Here is a 19872-nt window from a genome sequence, read left to right on the forward strand (position 1 = left end):
AGCCCGCCAGGGCACCCACGATGAAGATGCAGGAGCAGTTCTGCAGAAGGCTATTTTAAACCCCAGGGCATCGCTCCAGGACAAGAAGCCCCAGCAGCTGCTGCGCGTGGGGAAGAGCCAGCGAGCGCTGCATGCAAACACCCTCCCATGCTGCATGGCTGTTGGTCCCCTGCAGCACCTGAAAGGAGCTCAGAAGCATGAGGGGACATCATCAGCCCACCCCACCCGCAGCAGAAGGGCTGGGTGCACTCCCAGGGATGTCACCCCACTCTGGCACAGGTCCTGCACCCATCCCCACAGATCTGCCACCCCCCACTTCCAGCTAGCAGCAGCTTTTATTTTGCACCAAAAGAAACACCAGATGCAACAACAGTTCCAGTTCTTGCTGGGGAAGGTTCCTGTGCCCATATGGAGGGGACGGCCACCTTGTCCCCGCACCACTCACCCAGCAGCCCAGGCAGGGGCAGAGAGGTCTGATTCCACCCCTCGACTGATGCACAACAACTGTCACGAGCTGGGCAGTGCTCAGCAGGCCAGGATTGCCCTCAGGGACCTGTGATGGGGGAGCAGCTGAGTGCCGACAGGGGATGACGCTGCTCATGGAGCAGGTCAGCTCAGTTCAGCCTCCGTCTGGGGGGTCCCACAGAGGGACACCACAAAGAGAGGAGCACAGGGATGGTGTCCATGAGGGGCAGGACCGACCCCCCCTGGCCCCGGCGGAGGTGGGGAAGGCAGAGCAGCACAGGATGCTGTGAGGTTTGGGAGACCATGGTCAGGGGGTAAAAGCGGAGTCAGCTGTGGGCTGAACCCATCGCAGGGGGTGCAGGCACCCAGCGCCTGCTGGTCACAAGCCCACGTGGCTCATGGCTGTTGCTGCCCCGTGCTGCTTTGCACCATCCGAGCCGGAGTGCCGCAACACCTACTGCTCATGGAAAAGGGCCCCAAGCTCAGAGACAGCCCCAAGCCCAGGATCAATACTGACCCAAGGAAGGTGCTGGGTTGGGGGTGGCAGCCCAAGTGGGATGGAGCAGGCAGGGCAAGAGGGGACAGCAGGAGCAGCAATGGGCACAGCGTGTGCATTGGGGCAGCAAAAACAACTGGGCAGCTCTGGGGGCTCCTGAGCAGATTGGGGGGGGAACCCGTTTCCACCCCTGGGGACAGCACAGAGGGAGCAAACTGGGTGCCGAGCCAAGCAGCAGCAGTGCCAGCAAAGCACGGACCCGCCGGGCACTGGGGCCAAGCCGGGGCTCGGTGTTAAGGCGATGGTAAGGCTTCCTTGCGTAGGTAGGGGCCTCTCCGAGGCCGTGGTCCTCTCTAGCATCTCATGGTCCAGTCTCAGGTATGTCCAGGGTCTCCTTTAATCGGTGGCTGGGTCAGAGCTCCTCTCCTTCCCCTTCCCACCATCAGGACCTGCCCTCGCCCCCGGCTGGGGTGGGGAAGGGGCAAGGGGGATGCGAGGGCTGTGGACGCAGCAAGGACAAAATAGCTCAGGGTCTCACAGGCTGGAGATGCTATTTAGAGATCTGCAGGGCTGTGACCACCGGCTTCATCTTGAAGTACTCTTTAAACCTTAGCTTTGCATATCTGCCAAGAGAGGAGAGGGGGGCAGACGTAAGATGCTCGTCCCCCCAGTCCTGTGTCCCCTGGCTGCAGAGGATCCTTTCAGCATGGAGGGACCACTGGGATCCTCTTGCTCCAGCTATTTCACACTGAACTGCTACTGGAGCAAATGTCCCCAGCCCCGGCAGACTCACCTTAAGAAGTTAAAGTCTATGGTAGAGTATTTATCCTGGATCAGGCCCCAGCATCCCCAGAGGAAATGGGATGCCTGCAACAGACAAAACAAGGATCAGAAACGGGCCGGAGCATCCCTGCCTGCAGGACGAGTCACTTGTGCCTCTCCTGGCCGGGTCCCAGGAGTCCCGCGGCTGTGACGACAGGACATGGAGTGGCAGCCAGCTGGGGCTGGCCCACATGTGTATTTTTATACCCTCTGGAGTCTGATCCCAGCCCGGGTGAGGGATGCCAGCAGGAAGGATACTGAACAGCCACACAGCATGCTCAGGGTACCAGCCTCTGCGTTCGCAGCCGAGATGTCCCTCCTGGCAGCTCCAGCCAGGAAACCAGCTGATATTTTGCCCTTAAGTTTCCAGAAAATTGGCTCCACCTGCCCATGGCATTTACCAAAGAGGATTTCCTCATGCTCAGCTGTGCCCGGCTTCTCTGAAGGGAAGCCCAAGGCCACAGCGATCAGAGACACGCTGTCCCTTGGCATGTGTCGGTGGGATGGCAGGCAGCCAGCGCTATCTTTGACTGTGCCTAGGGGCTCAGTGCCTCTGCAACTGAGCTCTTTGGGGTGGCCTCCTGCCCCAGGTGCCCCAGGTGCCCCCCAGGCTGGCACCTGCACCCCCATCCTCACCAGCTGAACTGCAGCATGAAACCCCAGCTCACCCAAGAGCAAAGAAAACCCCCATCCCACAGGCAGCCCTCGAGAGGGGCTGGCTCCTGCCCACCTCCACCACTCACCAAAGAAAACTTGTTCACTTGCACGTAGAGAGCCTCCAGCTCTTCCTCAGACACCCCCGTGCCTCCTCGGTCCCCCTGGGTGAGCTGCTTGTAGGCCTGCAGGTAGGAGCGCAGCCACTGCAGCTGGGTCTCCTTGCTGGGGTAGAGGCGGTAATCCACCTCCTTCACGCCTGCGAGGGGAGCGGGGGTCAGCCATGCCCAGGGGGCCAGAGGGTTTCTCCAGGGCAAAGCAATGTGACTGTGGGGGCTCTCATGCACGACCAGGTGAGCAAAAACCCCTGCAGCTCCAGGGTTGCACAAGTTGGGGATCAACCCGCTGGTCTGAGGCACCCATCCAGTCCTTGCATGCGTAAGAGCAGGGCTCATGCAGGCATTGCATCCCAGCAGCATCCCAGCAGCAGCAGAGACCCTCCCTTGCACATCACTCTAACCCCGGGCAGCCCAAGGAGAAGCTGCCCAATTTCTCACTATAGGACTGGGGATACAACTGCCTCCTTCATCCCCAGGGATGGGGAGACCCTGGGGCAACTGCTGCAGCTGTGGGGGGCCACCTTCAGTGCCATGGAGAGGAGCCCGACTCACCTGCAAACTCATTAAAGTGGTTTCCAATGTCGAAAGCCTGGTAGTTGTAGCCAGTGTACTCGTAGTCTATGAAGCGAACGTGCTCTGTGGAGGCAACGGCAGGGGCTGGAGATGGAGCTGCCTGCCCCCGGGGAGGTGGGCGAGGGACAGACCCCTCCACTGGGTGTGCAAAGCTGCTGCCACACACCTTGTGTCCCGTCGTAGATGATGTTCTTGCAGAGCAGGTCGTTGTGGCAAAGCACGACGGGGGACCCCAGCTGGGAGAGAGTTTCCTTCATCCAGGCCAGCTCATGTTCAAGCATCTCCAGGCTGGGCACGTCCTGCTGGAGGCTGGGGAAGGGGATGGGGTGGAATCACTTCTGCTCATGGGGAACCTCCCTCGGGGGCAGAGGGGTGGCGTTGCCCCCTGCTTCCCTCTGTGCATTTTATAAATGAACTCATCAGTGATGCAAAGCGGCGCTAATGGGGCCGTTTTTGGTGGGGAGGCCAGGTTTGGCTCAGACATCCTCTGACATGCTGCGTGGTACCCAGGGAGCCTGGACGATGCCATGGTGCAGCCTCAGCCCTTCCCTTCTCCCCACTAACACCCGCATCCAGCCCCTAAAATCACCCAACCAGCCACCGAGCCCCCAGTGCTCACTCCCAAAGCGCCCAGCTAAACCCCAGGCAACGGGAATTTTTTTGGACTCTGCCAGGGCATGCACCCTTCTCAGTAACCTCAGAAGTTTCAGTTCCAAGAAGAGAGCCAGTTAATCATTACCTACTGGGCTGCACCAAAGGTGCAGGCTTGGGTAAAGTCTGAGAAAAGCCCTGCGTCCCGCCACTGCTGCTCAGGGAACAGGTTAATTATTTGCTTGCCTTCAGGTTCTTTCACCTCCACCACCTCTTGGGGCTGCCCGCATCCTTCCCAGACACCCTGGCACAAACCCCAGGCTCCCAGAGGTGGGATGAACTGGTTTGAAGTGGGAACTGGCTGTTTCAATCTATACTGGGTTTCTAGCATCCCCTCCAATGTCAGCTCAACCTTGCTGCTCAGATCCCCTCCGTATGAAGGTCTTGAGCTTCAGCTTCTTCTAGGAAGGGTTTAAAATGCAGGCTAGGTTTGCAGGGAGGAGGAGGCAAATTATTACAGCAGGTGGGAGTCTCTGGCTCGGGCCGGATCCTGCCTGGGTGCTGTACAGACACAAGCCAGAGCTGTCTCTGCTCTAGCACAGCAAAAGTCACCCCCACACTGGCAGGGGGAAGGGGACCAGGAGGTGCACGGAGATGCCTCCATCCCACCTGCTCTTGATGGCTTGGCCACGAGTTTGCTCACAGAGGGATCGTGATCCAGAAGCAGCTACGTGGCCAGATCCAGCCCCAACAGCATCCCCAGCCCTGCTCACCGATCCCAGAGTCCCACAGAGGCTTTACCTGGGAACCGGGGCTCTTCCCCCGGTCCTGTATGGGGAAGACTTAGAGATGGGTGGGCAGCGGATGCCCATGCCAGAGCCTGGCTCTTTGGGATCCCTCTGCCTTTACCTGGGGTTGGATACCTTTGGGCTGAGATCCGTCTTCACGAGGGTGAGGTATTTGTGCAGCTTCTGCCAGAGGATGGGCTTGGGGAGGCTCCCGTTGGCGTGGATGGCATGTACCCGGGCCATCTCCTGGGCCACCAGCCTGGAAGGGAGCACAGATATGGGGGTGAGAGGTGGCCGTGTAGCAGAGCTCCCGAGAGGAGCGCTCCTCAAAGCCAGCCTTGAGACGTCTTGACTGGGGGGACCCCAAAAGTCATGTTTAAAAAACGCAGGGTCAGCACAGCTGAACCCCCCTCCACCTCAGCTGCAAGCCTCTGAAGCGCTTCAAGACCCTGTCTGCGTCAAAAGCAGCATTCGCCTTTCCAGGCAAGTTCAGACAAAAGCCGTGGTTCCCGTGAAATCTCTCTCCACCAAAAAGGGATGCTTTAAAAAACCCCACGGTGATAAACCCAGCTGCAGTTTGGCCCATGTATCACCCAGCACCACCCAGATTTGTGCACATCAGCGATGCTCGAGCACCCATCTGGAGCACAGGCAATGAGGGGGACAGCCAGGAACATGGGGCAACCCCCTCGTGCCTGGAGAAGCACCGTGCCCCCCCCCCCGCCACGACCCACACCCCCAAGGATGTGGGAGTCCTGCCCACCTGAAGATGTGAGGGTCCCGCACGTGGTCGGGTCCCAGCGCGATGCCCGGCAGGAACTGGTAGCAGAGCCCATTCTGGAAGGCGCAGTAGAGGTCGGGGGCGCAGCCATGGGCACGCAGCACCTGGAAGTTCCTCAGCTCTGTCTCCCGGTCCACGAACAGCTCCGTCTTCCTGCCGTAGACACGGACCAGCACCGCGTCTGCCATGCCCTCGTCCGTGTAGCAGGCCACCAGCTTGTTGGTGATGCCATCGGTGAAGAGCTGGAGGGGGAGAAGGGCAGCAGAGCCGATGCCTGTACATCCCTGCCACGCCAGCCGGGAGTGGGGGAAAACCCCCTTCCCAACAGCAGACCCCCGGGACACAGCAAGGTGGCAAAGGCGGCAATGGGCAAAAGGAAGCACAAAGCAGCAGTGCCCACAGCAGCCAGAAAAGCTCCCCTGGCAGGTGACACGAGTTTGCAAGGCCTTGAGGCTCAGGTGCAAACTGGGGCTCTGCATGGGGCCACAGGCATGAGGCTTCAGCTGCACCAGGTTGGTGGTTTGGGTGGAAATCCTGCCATTTCCCACTTGGGAGTTCAGGAATAGCTCAGGCCAGATGTGCTGCCAGCACGTTTGGCACCTGAGCGGCCCTGGGAATCACTCCCAAGTAATCAGCATAAATCTTTTGGCACAAAATGAAAAAAAAAAAAACCAAACCAAAACACCAAACCCACCAGCAAACAACGTGGAGCAAACACCACCACCCCATCTCCTCCTCCTGACCCTCCCCACAGGGCTGGGTCGCTGATAGGCAGGGATGTCTCTGCTGGGGACGTCTCATGTCATTGCTCTGACGGCTCCTCACAGATGGAAAGAGAGTTTTGTTCTCCCGTCACCCCGGCTTGGCCGCCTGCCCACGCACATGCAGGGGCTGCTGCCACCGCTGCCGCCTGGTCAGGCTCCTCTTCCCATCCCGCAGCAATTTCAGTTGCCTCCAGCCATTGCCCCAGGGGAAACCACTGCCCCATCGCCCCCCCTGCACCGGCAGGATGCTCAGCCCCATGTGGTACCTGCCTGGCGCCGAGGCCGAGCATGCCGGGGTGCCGCTGCTCCCCCGAAAGTGTTTTCTTCATCCCCTTTGGGTTCAGGGAGCTGGAGCAAGTGTGATGCTGGTGGAGCAGGAGGGAGGCGAGGGCACGTGCTATGGCAGCAGCGGTGCTTGGGGGTGGGACAGATAATTTTAGACATCCCACTCAGCAACTCACACTCCTATATAGGGTGCCTATATATAGGGCTCCCCATGCAGCCTCCCGAGGGAAACTCAAAGCACTGGAATGAGACACCCAAAGTTAGACGGTGCTAACAGCCCTCGTTACACAGCTGGCTGGTGTTGGATTTGGGGTGAGCACGGCAAGCGGCGAGCCAGCCATCACGTCGCTGGCGGGCTGCTGCCCCTCAGCTGCAGCTGGGGCGGACTGAACCTTCTCAAGGAGCTGAGCTGCTTTTCCCAGGGCAGATAATCTGTGTTTCCACCACTGTGCCACGTTTGGCTCTCTCCTCTCCTTGTCCTGCCAGGCCCCAGAGGCCAGAAATTCAGCAAGCCGAAGGTGACGTGGCCCATCCATGTAGAAGACAGTGCACCCTGGGGCCAGTGCGCTCCATCAGCCATGCACACATCAGCCGCAGGTGACCAGCTCCACATCGAGATGCTCAGCACTGCCTCACCTGCGAAGTCCTTGCGCTGCTTTGTTTTCCTGCCCAACAAGCCCGATCAGCCCTTTTCAGTGGGTTTAACGGGATTACTGAGCCTTATCCCCCCTGAATTCCAGGCTGCTAACTTTGGAGGCTCACACGTGGTTCGTCAGCAACCTGCAGACATGCACACTGGTTTGGAGGCGGCAGCAGCTCCTCCAGCTCCCGAGGAGTGAGCATGGCTGCTTGGGAGATGCCCGGTGCTATTCCTTGTGGATCTAAAGCACAGCCAGCTATCAGCAGGGCTGTAGCGCTGCTACCAGCCTAGATCCTTCCCTACTGCAGCTGTATGACAGCAGGGAGTGGGGAAAAGCGAGCGTTGACTCCACACCAGGAGCCCTGCAGCAATGAAATGTGAGACCCAAGCCCTGTGCAAAGGTGCCGAAGCAAAGCAGCTCCATCGGACACCCTGGAAGACCCCTCGGCATTCCCAAAGCATTGCACATTGGCCGCCTCCGCGTACAGGCACCCCCAGCACTGCTCCCCATCCCGAGAGGTGGCCAACAGCCCCGGGCCAGACTGCAGCAGGGCACCTTGTTGCCAAAGTGGGGCTAAAAAAAAATCCAGCCCCACCGGGGTCCTAGCAGGGGTTTGGCTCCATATTGCTGCTGCTCTTCTTATTGCCAGATGAGGGATGGAGGAGTGAGTGCTTCCCTGACAGCGTGGCTGGCTGACTCACCGATACCGCCCGTGCCTTCTCCGTACGGAGATGCTTCTACCCAGGGACAGAGCTTAAAGGATGAGGAGTGGGAGCCCGGTGAAAGCTGGCACAACCCAGAGCTCAGGGGCTTGAAGACCCCAGTAAGAAGAGGGCAGGCAGGGGAGGCCGAGCACCCAGAGCCTTCTTCCCATCTTCCACACCCTGCCCCAAGCACCAGGAGATTTTCCTGTGTCACCAGCGCAGCCTGGTACAGCCCCTGCAAGCAGCTGTGCACTGACACCGTGCAACGAGGTGGTGTGAGCCGGGCACCGCTCCAGTGCGTGGAGGAAAGTGAACAGGAACGCTAATAGGAACCAGCTGAGCACCAGTGCACCGCTCCAGTCTCCTCCCGAACAGCTCTTGCCATAGCAGTGAAGGGAAACACAACTGGAGATTCCAATCCCCCCCCTAACTGCTGAAGGGGGTTTTTTTCGCCTTTTTTTTTTTTTTTTTTTTTTAAATTAAAACCACACGCACGCACACACAAGCTGCTGTTGAACACTGACCCCCTCCGATGTGCCTGGAGAAAGCCTGGATACCAAAGAGCTGGGGTCATTCTCAAACAACCATTGCCACTGAGTCTGTGCTCGGTGCTGCTCGGAGCCCGGGAGATTTCCTGCCCCTGAACTATGTGCTCTGAGGAACTCCAGCTCCCAGCTTCCTGCCCATTGCCATCTGCCCTTTCATATGTATTTTCCTGCAGCTTCTTGTATTTAATTACACTTGGCTATTAATACATTTTTAATGACGCTCCAGGCACACTGGAAGCGTGTGCCTTCGGAGGACATGCATACACACGTGTACATGTTTAAGCGCATCCAGCTCCGCTACCTTCCCGTGCCCGGAGCCCGGTGAGGGCACAGGTACCACCAGCCTTGTGTTTCCACCGCAGACCTGACACCCCTGGGTGGAGGTGAGGAGAGGAAAGGGGACCCCCACGTCAGGCAGCTGCCAGCCCCGCTCTTCCAGCCGCTGCAGCAAAGCCCTGCCAAGCTCCGGACGGCAAAGCCCTGTCCCGTGCAAGGAGCCCAGCGCTGAATCCCCGCTCCCGGCTGAACCTGCACGCAGCCCATGCGACCTGGCAAAGGTGCAAACCAACAAGTAACCCAAGCGAGACCTGCTCCCAGGAGCAGCTACTCCTGCAAGCAGGGGCCCGACAGCACCGGGTGCAGGCAGGGGTGCAGCACCTGCAGGAGGGGCTCGGGGTGGGGGGCCCAGCAGTGCAGGCTGCCACCCCAGCAGCCCCCTAGCCTGCACCCACCTCGGCAGCCTCGAGGGACCCTGGGGACACCCTTGCATTCGCAGCCACCGCTCAGTGGCTGCCCGAGGGGTCCCCAAAGCCTGCGGGGGGGTGGTGGGGGGTGGTGTCTGTGTCACACCTTTGCACATCGGTGCCGGTTACGCTCCGAGAGTGGAGGGGAGAACTGGGGGGGGACACACACAGGACGTTGCACCCTCCTTGGCAGGTCCTATAGCCCCCATGGTGGGTCGTACAACCACCCCCACGTGGACCTTACACCCCCCCCAGAGCGAGCGCTATAGGTGCCCCAGGGCGCGCCCTATAGCACCCCGGGGGGAGCCCCACAGCCCCGCGCGGGCGGACCCTAGACCCCCCAACGGGCTCTGCAGCTCCCTCGGACCATCCCTGCGGGGGATGCGCGGGGCTGCGGCGGGGGGAGGGGGGGTCCCCGCAGGCTCCCCCCCATCCCGGCAGGGCGTACCTTGGTCTTCACCCTGGCCGGCTCCCAGCCGGGTCTCAGCTCCCGCATGAGCCGCAGCGCCCCGGGCAGCACGTCGCCCTCGTCCACCGCAATGCCGAGGTGGGGCACGGCGGGGGCCCCCCCGCCGCCCCGCTCCGGCCCCGGGCAGTCGGGGCAGCGGCCGGGCGGCGCGGCCATGCCCAGCTCCGCGCTGCCGGAGCCGCGGCCCATGTGCCGGGGGCTGCCGCGGGGCCGGCGGCCGCGGGGAGGAGCCGCCCGCCGCTGGGAAGCCATGAGTCACCGGCCCGCCCCCCGCCGCCCGCCTCCCCGGCAGCCCGCCCGCATTGTGAGGTCAGCGGGACCCGCACCCGCACCGGCACCGGGATCCGCACCCGGACCCGCACCGGCACCCGGACCCGCACCCTCACCAGGATTCGCACCCGCACCGGGATCGGCATCCGCACCGGGACGCGCACCGGGATCCGCACCTGCACCGGCACCGGGATCCGCATCCGCACCGGGACACGCACCCTCACCGGGATCCACACCCGGATCCGCATCCGTACCGGGACCCGCACCAGCACCAGCACCAGGATCCTCATCCGCACCCGGACCCGCATCCGTACCGGGACCCGCACCAGCACCAGGATCCGCATCCACACCCGGATCCGCATCCATACCGGGACCCGGATCCGGACCCGGACCCGCATCCGTACCGGGACCCGCATCCGTACCCGAGATCCGCACCCGCACCGGGACCGCATCCACACCGGGATCCGCATCAGCACCAGGACCCATCCTGGGACCAGGACCCACACCTGCACTGGGACCCACACCAGGACCGAAACCAGCCCCACACTGGGACCTGCACCAGCACCCACACTGGCTCCACACCGGGACCCATAACGGCACCCACACCCACACCAACCCTGCACTGGGACCTGCATCAGCCCTGCACCAGCCCCTACACCATCTCTGCACCAGCACCCACACAGGCACCTGCACTGGGACCCACACTGGCACCCACACCAGCCCTACACTGGGACTGACACCAGACTTGCACTGGCACCGACACCAGCCTCACACTGGGACCTGCACCTGCACCCACACTGGCTCCACACCGGGACCCATAACGGCACCCGCACCCACGGCAACCCTGGCACCGGCCCCTGTACCAGCACCGGCACCTGCACTGGGACCCACACTGACACCCACACCAGCCCCACACTGGGACTAACACTGGCCTTGCACTGGCACCGACACCAGCCCTGCACTGGGACCTGCACTGGCACCCACACCAGCCCCACACCAGGACCCACGCTGGGACCTGCACAGGATCCCCCAACCTGCTGCACCTGCTGCCAGTACCCGCCACCCAGAGCCCCCCAGCCATCCAGGGGGGCTCCACACAGCCCCCCCCCCCATCCCTTTGGGATCTGGGTTAAAAAGGACGGGGATGCCACACATGAGCTGCACCCCAGGATGTGCTGGCAGCATCCTGGGCTCCAGGAGGGATGCTCCCCCCCTCTGGCCTCACCAGCCCTATTACCGCATCACCCACCCAGCGCTGACCCCCATATGGGATTTATAGGTGGGCTGGGGAGAGGTTTGGATGTTAAAGATAAAGCACGACTCGCCCGTCGGCACAGCCCCCCGCAGCCCGCTGACACCGCTCCGACCTGGCTTAATTATCAAAGGAAATAACAACTGCACATGACTCGGAGCGGAGAACGCCCCCTCCAAAGTTTACAGCCGGCTGCGGCCGAAACCAGCTAAATGGACCATGGAGACTTGGGGAAAATCATTTAGGGAAGGGGACAAAAAAAATTATTAAATAATATCCAGCCAGTTCCCCGCGTTTCTAAATATAGTCAGTTTTAATAGGATGGTCATAATTACTCCCGCCGCTTTGCTGGGCTGAGCGTGGCCTAATTGCTTGCCCGTAACGATCACAAGTGTTAATACGGGGTGGTTGCACGCTGGCCGTGCCTCGCAGCCAGACGGCGCAGCAGCCACGAGGAAATTGCCGGGGCGCAGGCGATTAGAGGTGTTAATAAACTGGCTTAAGGGGCCCAGGAGCAGCACTGCAAGCAGCCCAGGCATTTTTCCCTCCCAATGTGCTGAAGGGGAACAGAACTGGAAAAACATCCTATTTTAGGCCAGCCTGACCGTGTAGGCAGAAGCCAGCGTGGGGGCTTAGGTCACCCGGTGCTTTTGCAAGCTGACATGGAGCCTTCTCCAGACCAGAGAGAAGTGTGGGCTCTATCTCCACACCAAATGGTGGTGTAGAATAGGACAGAGGAGGCTTCGTTATTTCTGAGCGGAGGGTTTCCCTGAAGGGGGAAGGAAGGGGAGAAGCTTGCCAGCATCCCTGTATGGCCAGAAGGTCGTGGAGAGGCTGGGCTGTAGCTCCAGTGCTGAGCTGTGCAGATCCCCCCTCGCCAAGGGGTCTCCGGGCAGCTCTGCCCTCCCTGCCCGCGCTGCCCCTGCTTCCCAGCCCCTCGGGTTTCCTGTGCTGATGAGCAGCTGCCTGGAGCGCCCGGGTGTGCTCAGGAAACGCTGGATGAAAGCAAGATACACTGACCGCTGGGGCCCCTTCCCGCCACCCCCCGGGCCCCCCAGAGCCGTTGCCGCTGCTCCCCTTGCCCCCGTGTTGGAGGTGATGGATCAGAAGGCGATGGAAAGAAACAAGTAACCTCGTTGGGTGCCTTGAATTTCCTGTCCCTGGAGACCCGGGGTTGTGCACCCCAACGTTGAGGTTTTTTGTGGCTGCGGAGACCCCCCTGGGAGGGACAAACACCCCTTTAGCCACATCCTCTGCGCTGTAAGGCCACGCTGCCACTCCGTGGGGCAGGGCAGGGACAAGGTGCCGTGCTGGGAGGGGGAGGGCTGGCCAGCAGAGTGGGGGCTGCTGCCTACCTGGCTGGAAAGGTCACCCAGCAGCCACTGTTTCGGTGCTGGCAGGAGCATCCCTCTCCCAACCATCCCTGCAGCCTGAGAGGCAGCTCGTGTCAGCTTGCGCTTCCAGGCAGCACTGGGAATTCATCCGAAGTCATCACTGGTTGCAGAAATGAGGATGAGAAGCTTCTGCGAGCGATGACGCTCAGATGGTGGCTTGCTCCAGGCTCTGCTCCAGAAGCCCAAGTGTGCTCTGCTTTACAGGCACGTTTCCCAGGGCTCGGCCGTGGACCACAAGCAGTCACAGCACCTGAGCTAGTGGAGCTAGGGATGAGGGTGCGTGGCAAACTGCTTGGCATCGCGGAGCGCCTGGATTTACTGCTGTAACTTGAAGTACCACAGCTCTCCTGCAGAACTGGAAATGTCAGCCTCCGGCTGGGAGCACTGGTCTGCCTCTCCTGCTGGGCCAGCTGGCACGGGGCTCACAGCTCCGGCATGCTCCTGCTGAGCATCTCTGCACATGGCCAGGACAGAGACAAGCCTCTAGTTGTTAGCTGGAGCCAGCGTGGCAATGAAAACAGATCCAGGCACTGGGGCAGCAAGAGCTGCCTTCCTGGTGGGACAAAGTCAGCCAGCCTTAATCAGACCCGCAGGCACCTTCCCCTCCCCGAAGAGCAGCAGAGCAGACATTCACCCTCTCCCTGTCCCCACAGGTGCCACCAGTGGTCCTGACCCCCCCCATGGGAAGGCAGGTCGAGGCATGGGGAGCTCACACAGCAGCTCATCTCCTGCAGAAAGAGCTTGTTTGCTGTTTGAAAAGACCCTGATTTGCCTGCATGTAGATGCTGTGGCACTAGCTGGGAGGGTGTTTCGCTCTTATGAAACAGGGAAGGGTATAAATGCAGTGGTGGATCCTAGAAGAGGGACACTCGTCATCCAGTTCTCTTAATAAAAGTGTCTGATCTCTCCCCTCTGCAAGAACAAGCATTTAGACAGGGTCCCGTTGCTCTAAGACTGTTTAATATTAAAATCATGAAGAGGGGTAGAGTTAACACCAGCTACAACTATCTTCAAACACAGCCAGATTATTTTTCTCCCATTTAAAGAATAGCACGAAGCGTAACAGATCATCCCTCCTCCGTCTGTCTGCAACCTGCGAGCACCTCCACGCCAGCAGCAGCTCGCTGCATGCCAGTTGTACTATTGCACATCACCCTGAAAGTCGCTGGAGGTGCAGCTCCCTCCGGACATAGGATCCCGCTTTGATTTCCAAACTGAACACGCTCTTCCAGAAGGCGCGTTGAAGGCTCAGTTCTCCCCAGCAGCAGAGACTCTCGGGAAGCAGAGCGGGGGTTTTGGAGTGGGAGAAGGTGAGGTTTTGCAGTTGCTTCGGTAAAGAGAGGAGGTGGCTGAGCTGTAAGGAAATTCGGCTTTCGTTTGCACTTCAAACCATTTCTTCTTGGTGGTATCTTTGCCTCCAGGCTGGCTCCCTCATCCCTCTCCCCAGCTCCCCCCTCAGCCATCAGCGGGCTGTGGCAAAGCCGATGCGGTTGTTGCGCCGGTCGAATTTGGTGTAATAGTGCCCGATGAAGCTGGCGCCCAGGATCCAGAGGGGACCAGCCGGGGGTGGGATGTCCAGCCCTGAGAAAGCCACCACGCAGATATCCTCCCCGTACTGGGATTGCTGCAAAGAGGAGGAGAGCCACACAGTGAGGGAGATGCCAGGAGGCAGATCCCTACTGCAGCCTGCCTGAGGAAGGGCTGGGATCCCCAGCTCAGCACCCTCCGCTTGGCCTCGACGTTCCTTCCTCCGGGAAGGAGGATCCCTCCCTTTCTCTGCTCTTTGCTGCTCACCCCAAATCTCCCCCAAACCACCCAAGGAAGCAGCGACAGCTTGGTCTGGCTCATCCAGACACCTCTGCCAAACAGAAGGGTGTGGGGAAAACCAAGAAGCATCATTCTGGGGCTCATCTCAGCTGCTTTAGGGGAGCCAGGAGGGCGCAGGGTGCTGCAGGAGACCTGCACCCCGAGATGCACTGCTCTCCCCATCAGATGCACCCAGCCCGGGGGGGAGCTGCCCTCCCGCCCCGCATGGAGGGATGCAGCTTACCCGAAGGATGTAGGCTGAGCCACTGAGCACGTAGGCCTTCCCGCCCAGGTGGAAGGAGATGTTGGGCAGCTGAGGGACTTGGTTACAGTCCACCACATACTGCAGGAGGAGGAGACAGCGCTGAGTTCATTTGCTGGGACGGGGGTGGGCTGGGGTACAGACAGCTGAGGCGGCAGGTGGTGGGCACGTGGAGCAGGGCAGAGGGGGGGCTTTACTCACCTCTCCTTCGGCCATTTCTGCTGCCCCGATGGCTTTCATCAGCACAGAGATGGGGCCAGCTGGGCCGGTGATGTAGGATGCTCCTGTGTCGATGGCCACTGAACAGCCTTCCTTGCAGAACAGGATTTCAGCCCCTACGGACACCCTGGAGCCGGAGGGGAGGGGGGTGACCCTGAGTGTCCCATGGTGACCACAGCTTGGCTCCCAGGGCCATGGGTGCCACATCTTTGTGCAGGGATCACTGGCTGGGCAGAGCATGTGCAGCACCGGGAATCCTCCCTTCAAGCTTCTCAAATGTGAAGGCTAAGCTTTGTCATGTGTGGGTTTGTTTTGTTTTGTTTTTTTTTTAAATGAAACAAAGCGGAATTGTTTCAGTGCCTCACACTCCTTCTGCAGGACTAAAGGGGGTTAAACTCTTCCACTGCAGCTTCCAAGCTGAATCAGCCCACGGTGCCACCCCCTCCGCATTCCCCAGCTCCCTCCTGGCTGAGCCTGGAGATGCAATTCTGGAGGAACCTGCTCCCCTCCAGAGGGGAAAGCATTCACCAGCAACACCGAGTGAAATCCCCATGGACCACCTTCCCCACCACCCGGCAAGCTTTTCCCAGGCCCACCCTCACCCACCCAGGGGTCTTTGCAGGATGTGGCCCGGTGCTGCTCCCTGCCCTCACCCCTTCATGCTGATCTGCCAGTAGCCGCTCTTGCTGACGTTCAGGTAGTGGAAGTCCCCGGTGTAGTAGGCTGGGTCGCTGCCCCCGAAGATTATTTCCCCCCCAGGTTTGAGAGGCATGTTCCTAGGGTGCAAAACACAGCGGAGTGATTCCCCCTCGGCTCCTGTCCCTGAAAAAACCAGTGAGAAGGGACCAGCCCCAGCCGTGAGGCTCTGCTGACCCGGTTAGCAGCGGAGGAGAGCGAGTTGGAGCAGAAGAAACCCCGAGTTAGTTCAGAGGGGTGCAAGAGCCCGCAGGAGAGGGGGTGCCACATGCAGAGGCATTTGAGCAGGTGGGTGCTGGCTCCTGTGTGGGGCAGGCATGTGGGCAGAGCCCGGCACAGGGCTGCTGCGGCGCGTGAGCTCCCATGGACCAGTGCCTGGCAGTGGGAGCAGGGGCTGCTGACCCGCCCTGGGGTGCACGGGTGGCTGTTAGTGGGTGCTGTCCTGAGAGCGCTCGTGCTTTGTGTCTTCTTACTTCGAAGCTCTGCAAAGAAAGAGATGCTCCGTAAGCCTGGGGGCCGAGAGCAGCTGTATCCCTGGGGTGCCAAGGGCACCCAAGCGGCACCCAGATGAGGCTGCAGTTGCAGCCAGCGTCGTTAGGTTTTGTTCGTTATTGATGTATCCACCCTCAGCTGAGGTGAAGAGGTACCATGCCTGCTTGAAGCATGAGTTTGTGGGTCTGTTTGTCACTGCACTTGCCAGTGGGGCCACTGGGGACTGCTGGGGCTGGGGGGCAGCATTCCTGCTCTGCCAGGATGGGGCCCATCTACCCACTGCTCCTGCAGGTATTGGTGCTGCAGGGAGAACAGATGCTGGGGCACAACAGTTTGGGGTAGGAAATGAAAAGTTTGGCTGTTTGTGCAGGTTTTTCAATAGATTTTTGGTGATTTTTTGATTTATTATTATTTTGCCTGTAGGTGAAGCGCTAAATCCACTCCCGGCTGCGATTGCTCCAGCCCCACTAGCAGAGCTGGTGACTTTGTGCAATCCGACAGTGACAAACGAGCAGGGAGCAGCCGTTCCCGGCCTCGGCACTCCCTGCCCAGCAGCTCCAGATAAGCATCCACCTGGCTCTGCCTCTTGTGCCGCCTCATTTCACCCCAGCTCCTCCAGGCATCCTCAACGTGCTCCTGCCCCCCACCCCCACCAGGTCCCGCAGCCTCAGCCATGGCTCTTTCCCAATCCCGAGGTGCAAACCCAGCACTGCCGTGGCTGCAATGCCCATGCCTTGCCCCGCAAACACCTCCCCAGCCCTGGCACCTGCTCCCCATAAGACCCACCGGCTGTAGTAGACAGAGAAGACGTCCTCCTTGAGGATCTGCTGGGAGAGGATCCGGTCGAAGACAGGGGTGATGCCGTCGATGGCCTGGCTGGGGTAGCCCATCCCCAGCACCCCATCAAACCTGGCAAAGATGAAGGGGAAGGCAGGCAGCGCTGTCGCCTCGGCAAAGACCTGGATGATGGGGATGTCTGACACCTGGGGAAGGGCACAAGCATCCATGCAGGGAGCTGGGGGGCTAAATCCCCCAAAGAGCCCCCCCCCACTCTTGGGGTAACCAGGGGTGCTCATATGGGTGAGCAGAGCCACACGTGGACATCTCCTTGCTGAGCCAGCAGCTCCAGGTCTGCAAATTCAGGACACGCACGTACCATGACGATGTCCTGGCTGAGGAAGCCTTTGACGCTCCCCGTCCCGTAGCGGATGGCGAAGCCCGTGCCGTTGGCTACGTACGTCCGAGACTTGGAGGAGTCGTAGCGGCTGTGGGAAACTGGGGAGAAGGAGAAGGTGCATCAAAGAACGCGAGTGAGGCAGCAGGAGCAGGACCGGCTGAGGGTCTCTACTCCTGCAGCCTCCGTGGGGTGATGAACCCACCTTGCCCCAGTGCCAGGGGACCTGACAGTGGCAGACCACCCCCCCCTCATGCAAAGACAGCCATGCCAGCCCGCTCTGAGCAGCCCTTGAGACGGAGGGACTCGTCTACGGTCACTGAGCTGAAGCTGGAGCTGAGGTTGGGGGGGCGTCAGCCCCAACCCCGTGGCGGGCCATGCCCCCGTACTCACCGCAGGCACTGTAAAGGGGGGAGCACTTGTAGGATGGCACCCACAGGTTGGCCGAGCCCGTGTCAAAGACCACCTTGAAGGTCTGCGCGGGGGTACCGATGCTGATCTCGCCGAAATACTGGGTCTGGAAGAAGGACGGCATGGGGAGCATCCCGGGGGGCACAGCTCAGGCAGGGCAGGGGGGTCCCACAGACGTGGCAGCGAACGCACCGTGGGGTGCAGCGGGTGGGACTCGGGGGGTGCGGGGCTGTGTTGGGGTGACAAGCCCCCCACGCAGGGAGACACTCACATCCAGGTAGTTAGTGAGGAGGGTGGGGGCTGTCCCGTTTCGGGGGGCGACCACCCCGCTGCGCCTGCTCTGCCTCAGCTCGGGGAAGACGTCGGACACCTTCATGCCCATCTCCTGCAGCGTCTGGCGGATGGAGGGCATCCCCCGCAGCGCGATCCTGCCGGGGGGCGAGGGCAGGGCTGGGGGGCCAGGGAGCACCCGCAGAAGACACACACCCCCCTCGCCCATCCCCCGCCCAGCATTCCTGCCCTGGGAAATCCAGCCAGGTGGCTCTAGATGGCAGCAGCTCCCCACGCCGTGGGGCTGCCAGCCCCACACCGGCCCCGGGGATGGGGGGATGCATCACAGCCCACTCAGGGCGGGGACCCCACGCGGGGGTGGCTGCTGCAGGAGGCATCTACCCACAGCGGGCAGCCACCCCCGGGCTGAGCCCAGCCCCACGCTTGGCTCGTTTGCTTTACAAATGAAACGCTCATCTTGGCCTCCTTGGTTATTTGGAGACCAGGATGCTGCTGAGCCATGCGGTGCTCAAGGGGAGAGAGGGAGAGGAGCAAGGAAGAGCAGGTGTGCTAGTGCAGGGAAGACAAGGAGGAGGAAAGGGATCTCCCAGCATGGCTGCAGCAGGAGGAGAGCCCTTCAGCCCTCAGCACCAGCCCAAGCACCCAGGAACAAGGGGAGACGGTGAGACCCAGCACACCACGGGCCACCCGCAACACGCACGCCTGCTACCTCTGCAAAGCCTGGGCTGGCGAGGGGAAGAAGCTGGCACCCCAGGTCATGGTCAAGACCACCAGATACTGCTGCACCCTCCTGCTGTGTCCTGCCGGCATCGCGTTCTCCCAGGGCAGCCGCCTCCTTTGCCAGCTGCTTAGTTGCATCCCAAAGGGGAGGATGCTTTTATAGCCTGTGTTTCTGCATCCCTGTGGGTTTCTCCTCCCCGCTGGCCGGGGGAGGGCTGAGGATCCCATGGGCAGCACCAAGGGCAGGTGGCTGGATGCTGGCTGTGACAGTCCCTGCCGGAGGGTGGCATGGCTGAAAGAGCCCCGTGCCCAGCAGCAGGTGGGCATGGCTGACAGGCACGGCTGGCAAGGGGAGCTGTGAATAGCTGGGAGCCGTGAGCCCACGCTCCTTGCGGTTAATAGCATTGCTACGTGTCAGCGCCTGGCTATCGCTAACTGTGTGCAGGCCACGGGCCAAATGCCTGGTGGTGTCAATCAGGAGAGCTGGTGGGTGATGCTGATGCAGGTGGTGGTGGCTCAGGTCTAGATGGCAGTCTGGCCAAGGAGATGTCCCCAGGCTCCATGCTGCAGAGGAACCAGATTTGCCCTTCCCCAAAGGCCTGGGATTGGGAACAGCAAAGGGCGCTCAGCCACAACCCCCTCGGCCACGCAGACGCCAACTGCAAACCCACCAGACCCCACTGCCCTTGTGGGGGCTGCTCTGAGCGCAGCAAGGGGGAAACAACCCCCCAGCTCGGCTAAGGCAGTGAGGGAACAAAGCCTTAACGCAGAGCCTGGAGCAGAGAACAGCTAAACTCATTGCAGTTGTTGCATACTATACTGGATCAAGGTACAAGTTTCCCCAGCCTGGCCAGGCACACCACGGTAGGGAAGAACACTCCATTCCTTACCTTGCACAGGACAAGAGGAGCTCAGCGTGGCTCTGGGTACCCGAGCCGCTGCGCCCAGCCCTGCCCTGTGTTTTGGAAGGGAGATGCTGTTCAAAACCCTCAGCTTGGGGACTCCTTGCTACAAGGTGCATCGCTGGCCCCCAGCTCACACACGGCTGTGCTTCCTCAAGCAGTGCCCAGCCCAGGGTGGTGGGTGCTGGATCAGGCCCTGTGGCTCCCAGCCCAGAGCCTGACCTCAGGGAACCTTGGTGGGAAATGGTTGCAAAAGCAATAAAAATGTTCTTGGAAGAAACCTGACAACACACTTGCCCCCGCCTCAAAACCCCCAGCTACGTAATCACGCCAGCATGCTCCCGTTGCAGACGGGATTTGTTTAGGGCACTGCTGTCACCCTTACCCAGGGGCCACGAAGGGGGACACCCCACAGGCTGCAGACAGCTTTGCCCCCAGACCCAGGGCTTTAGTGCCTCCTTCCCCTGTGGGAATTTAGCCGCAGTCCTTGGGGCCAGGGGAAGGCTGACCTCTGCGGGCACCCAGGCTGTGCCCCACAGG

General features: G+C 60.8%; 2 protein-coding genes across 3 annotated transcripts; both read right to left on the reverse strand.

The window, feature by feature from the left end:
• Window positions 1-316: 316 nt before the first annotated feature.
• On the reverse strand, window positions 317-9661 carry ETNK2 (ethanolamine kinase 2). 2 transcript variants are annotated; one of them, XM_056361602.1, is made up of 8 exons: window positions 9423-9661; window positions 5272-5531; window positions 4630-4767; window positions 3296-3438; window positions 3109-3192; window positions 2527-2696; window positions 1755-1828; window positions 317-1584 (listed from the first exon to the last, which is right to left on the reverse strand). In XM_056361602.1, the coding sequence occupies exons 1-8, from the start codon at window positions 9630-9632 to the stop codon at window positions 1512-1514; spliced, it is 1152 nt and encodes a 383-aa protein (XP_056217577.1). In that variant the 5' UTR covers window positions 9633-9661; the 3' UTR covers window positions 317-1511. The 2 variants fall into 2 exon arrangements, with proteins under 2 accessions (XP_056217577.1, XP_056217578.1); XM_056361603.1 differs by lacking the exon at window positions 9423-9661 and adding an exon at window positions 5984-8114.
• A 3650-nt stretch (window positions 9662-13311) lies between these two features.
• Window positions 13312-18520, reverse strand: REN (renin). Its single transcript, XM_056361850.1, has 9 exons — window positions 18420-18520; window positions 17691-17847; window positions 17402-17525; window positions 16991-17109; window positions 16621-16817; window positions 15300-15422; window positions 14629-14773; window positions 14410-14508; window positions 13312-13983 (listed from the first exon to the last, which is right to left on the reverse strand). Exons 1-9 carry the CDS (start codon window positions 18518-18520, stop codon window positions 13822-13824), a joined length of 1227 nt encoding a protein of 408 aa, XP_056217825.1. The 3' UTR covers window positions 13312-13821.
• Between the last annotated feature and the right edge of the window lie 1352 nt (window positions 18521-19872).

This window comes from Falco biarmicus, chromosome 16 (assembly GCF_023638135.1).
Source record: "Falco biarmicus isolate bFalBia1 chromosome 16, bFalBia1.pri, whole genome shotgun sequence".
Lineage (NCBI taxonomy): Eukaryota > Metazoa > Chordata > Aves > Falconiformes > Falconidae > Falco > Falco biarmicus.

Bases quoted from the DNA above. Each gene is read 5' to 3' on its own strand.
- ETNK2 (XM_056361602.1), bottom strand. From the start codon at position 9,632: ATGGGCCGCGGCTCCGGCAGCGCGGAGCTGGGCATGGCCGCGCCGCCC. The intron at 5,532-9,422 runs GTACGCCCTGCC...CTCCCCCTCCAG, and splicing joins CGGCCAGGGTGAAGACCAAG to CTCTTCACCGATGGCATCAC. The intron at 1,829-2,526 runs GTGAGTGGTGGA...TGTCTGTTGCAG, and splicing joins AAGTGAACAAGTTTTCTTTG to GCATCCCATTTCCTCTGGGG.
- REN (XM_056361850.1), bottom strand. From the start codon at position 18,520: ATGCCGGCAGGACACAGCAGGAGGGTGCAGCAGTATCTGGTGGTCTTG. The intron at 17,848-18,419 runs GTAGCAGGCGTG...GCCCCCCGGCAG, and splicing joins CCAGCCCAGGCTTTGCAGAG to GATCGCGCTGCGGGGGATGC. The intron at 15,423-16,620 runs GTGGGTCTTATG...TTTGCACCCTAG, and splicing joins TTCTCTGTCTACTACAGCCG to GAACATGCCTCTCAAACCTG.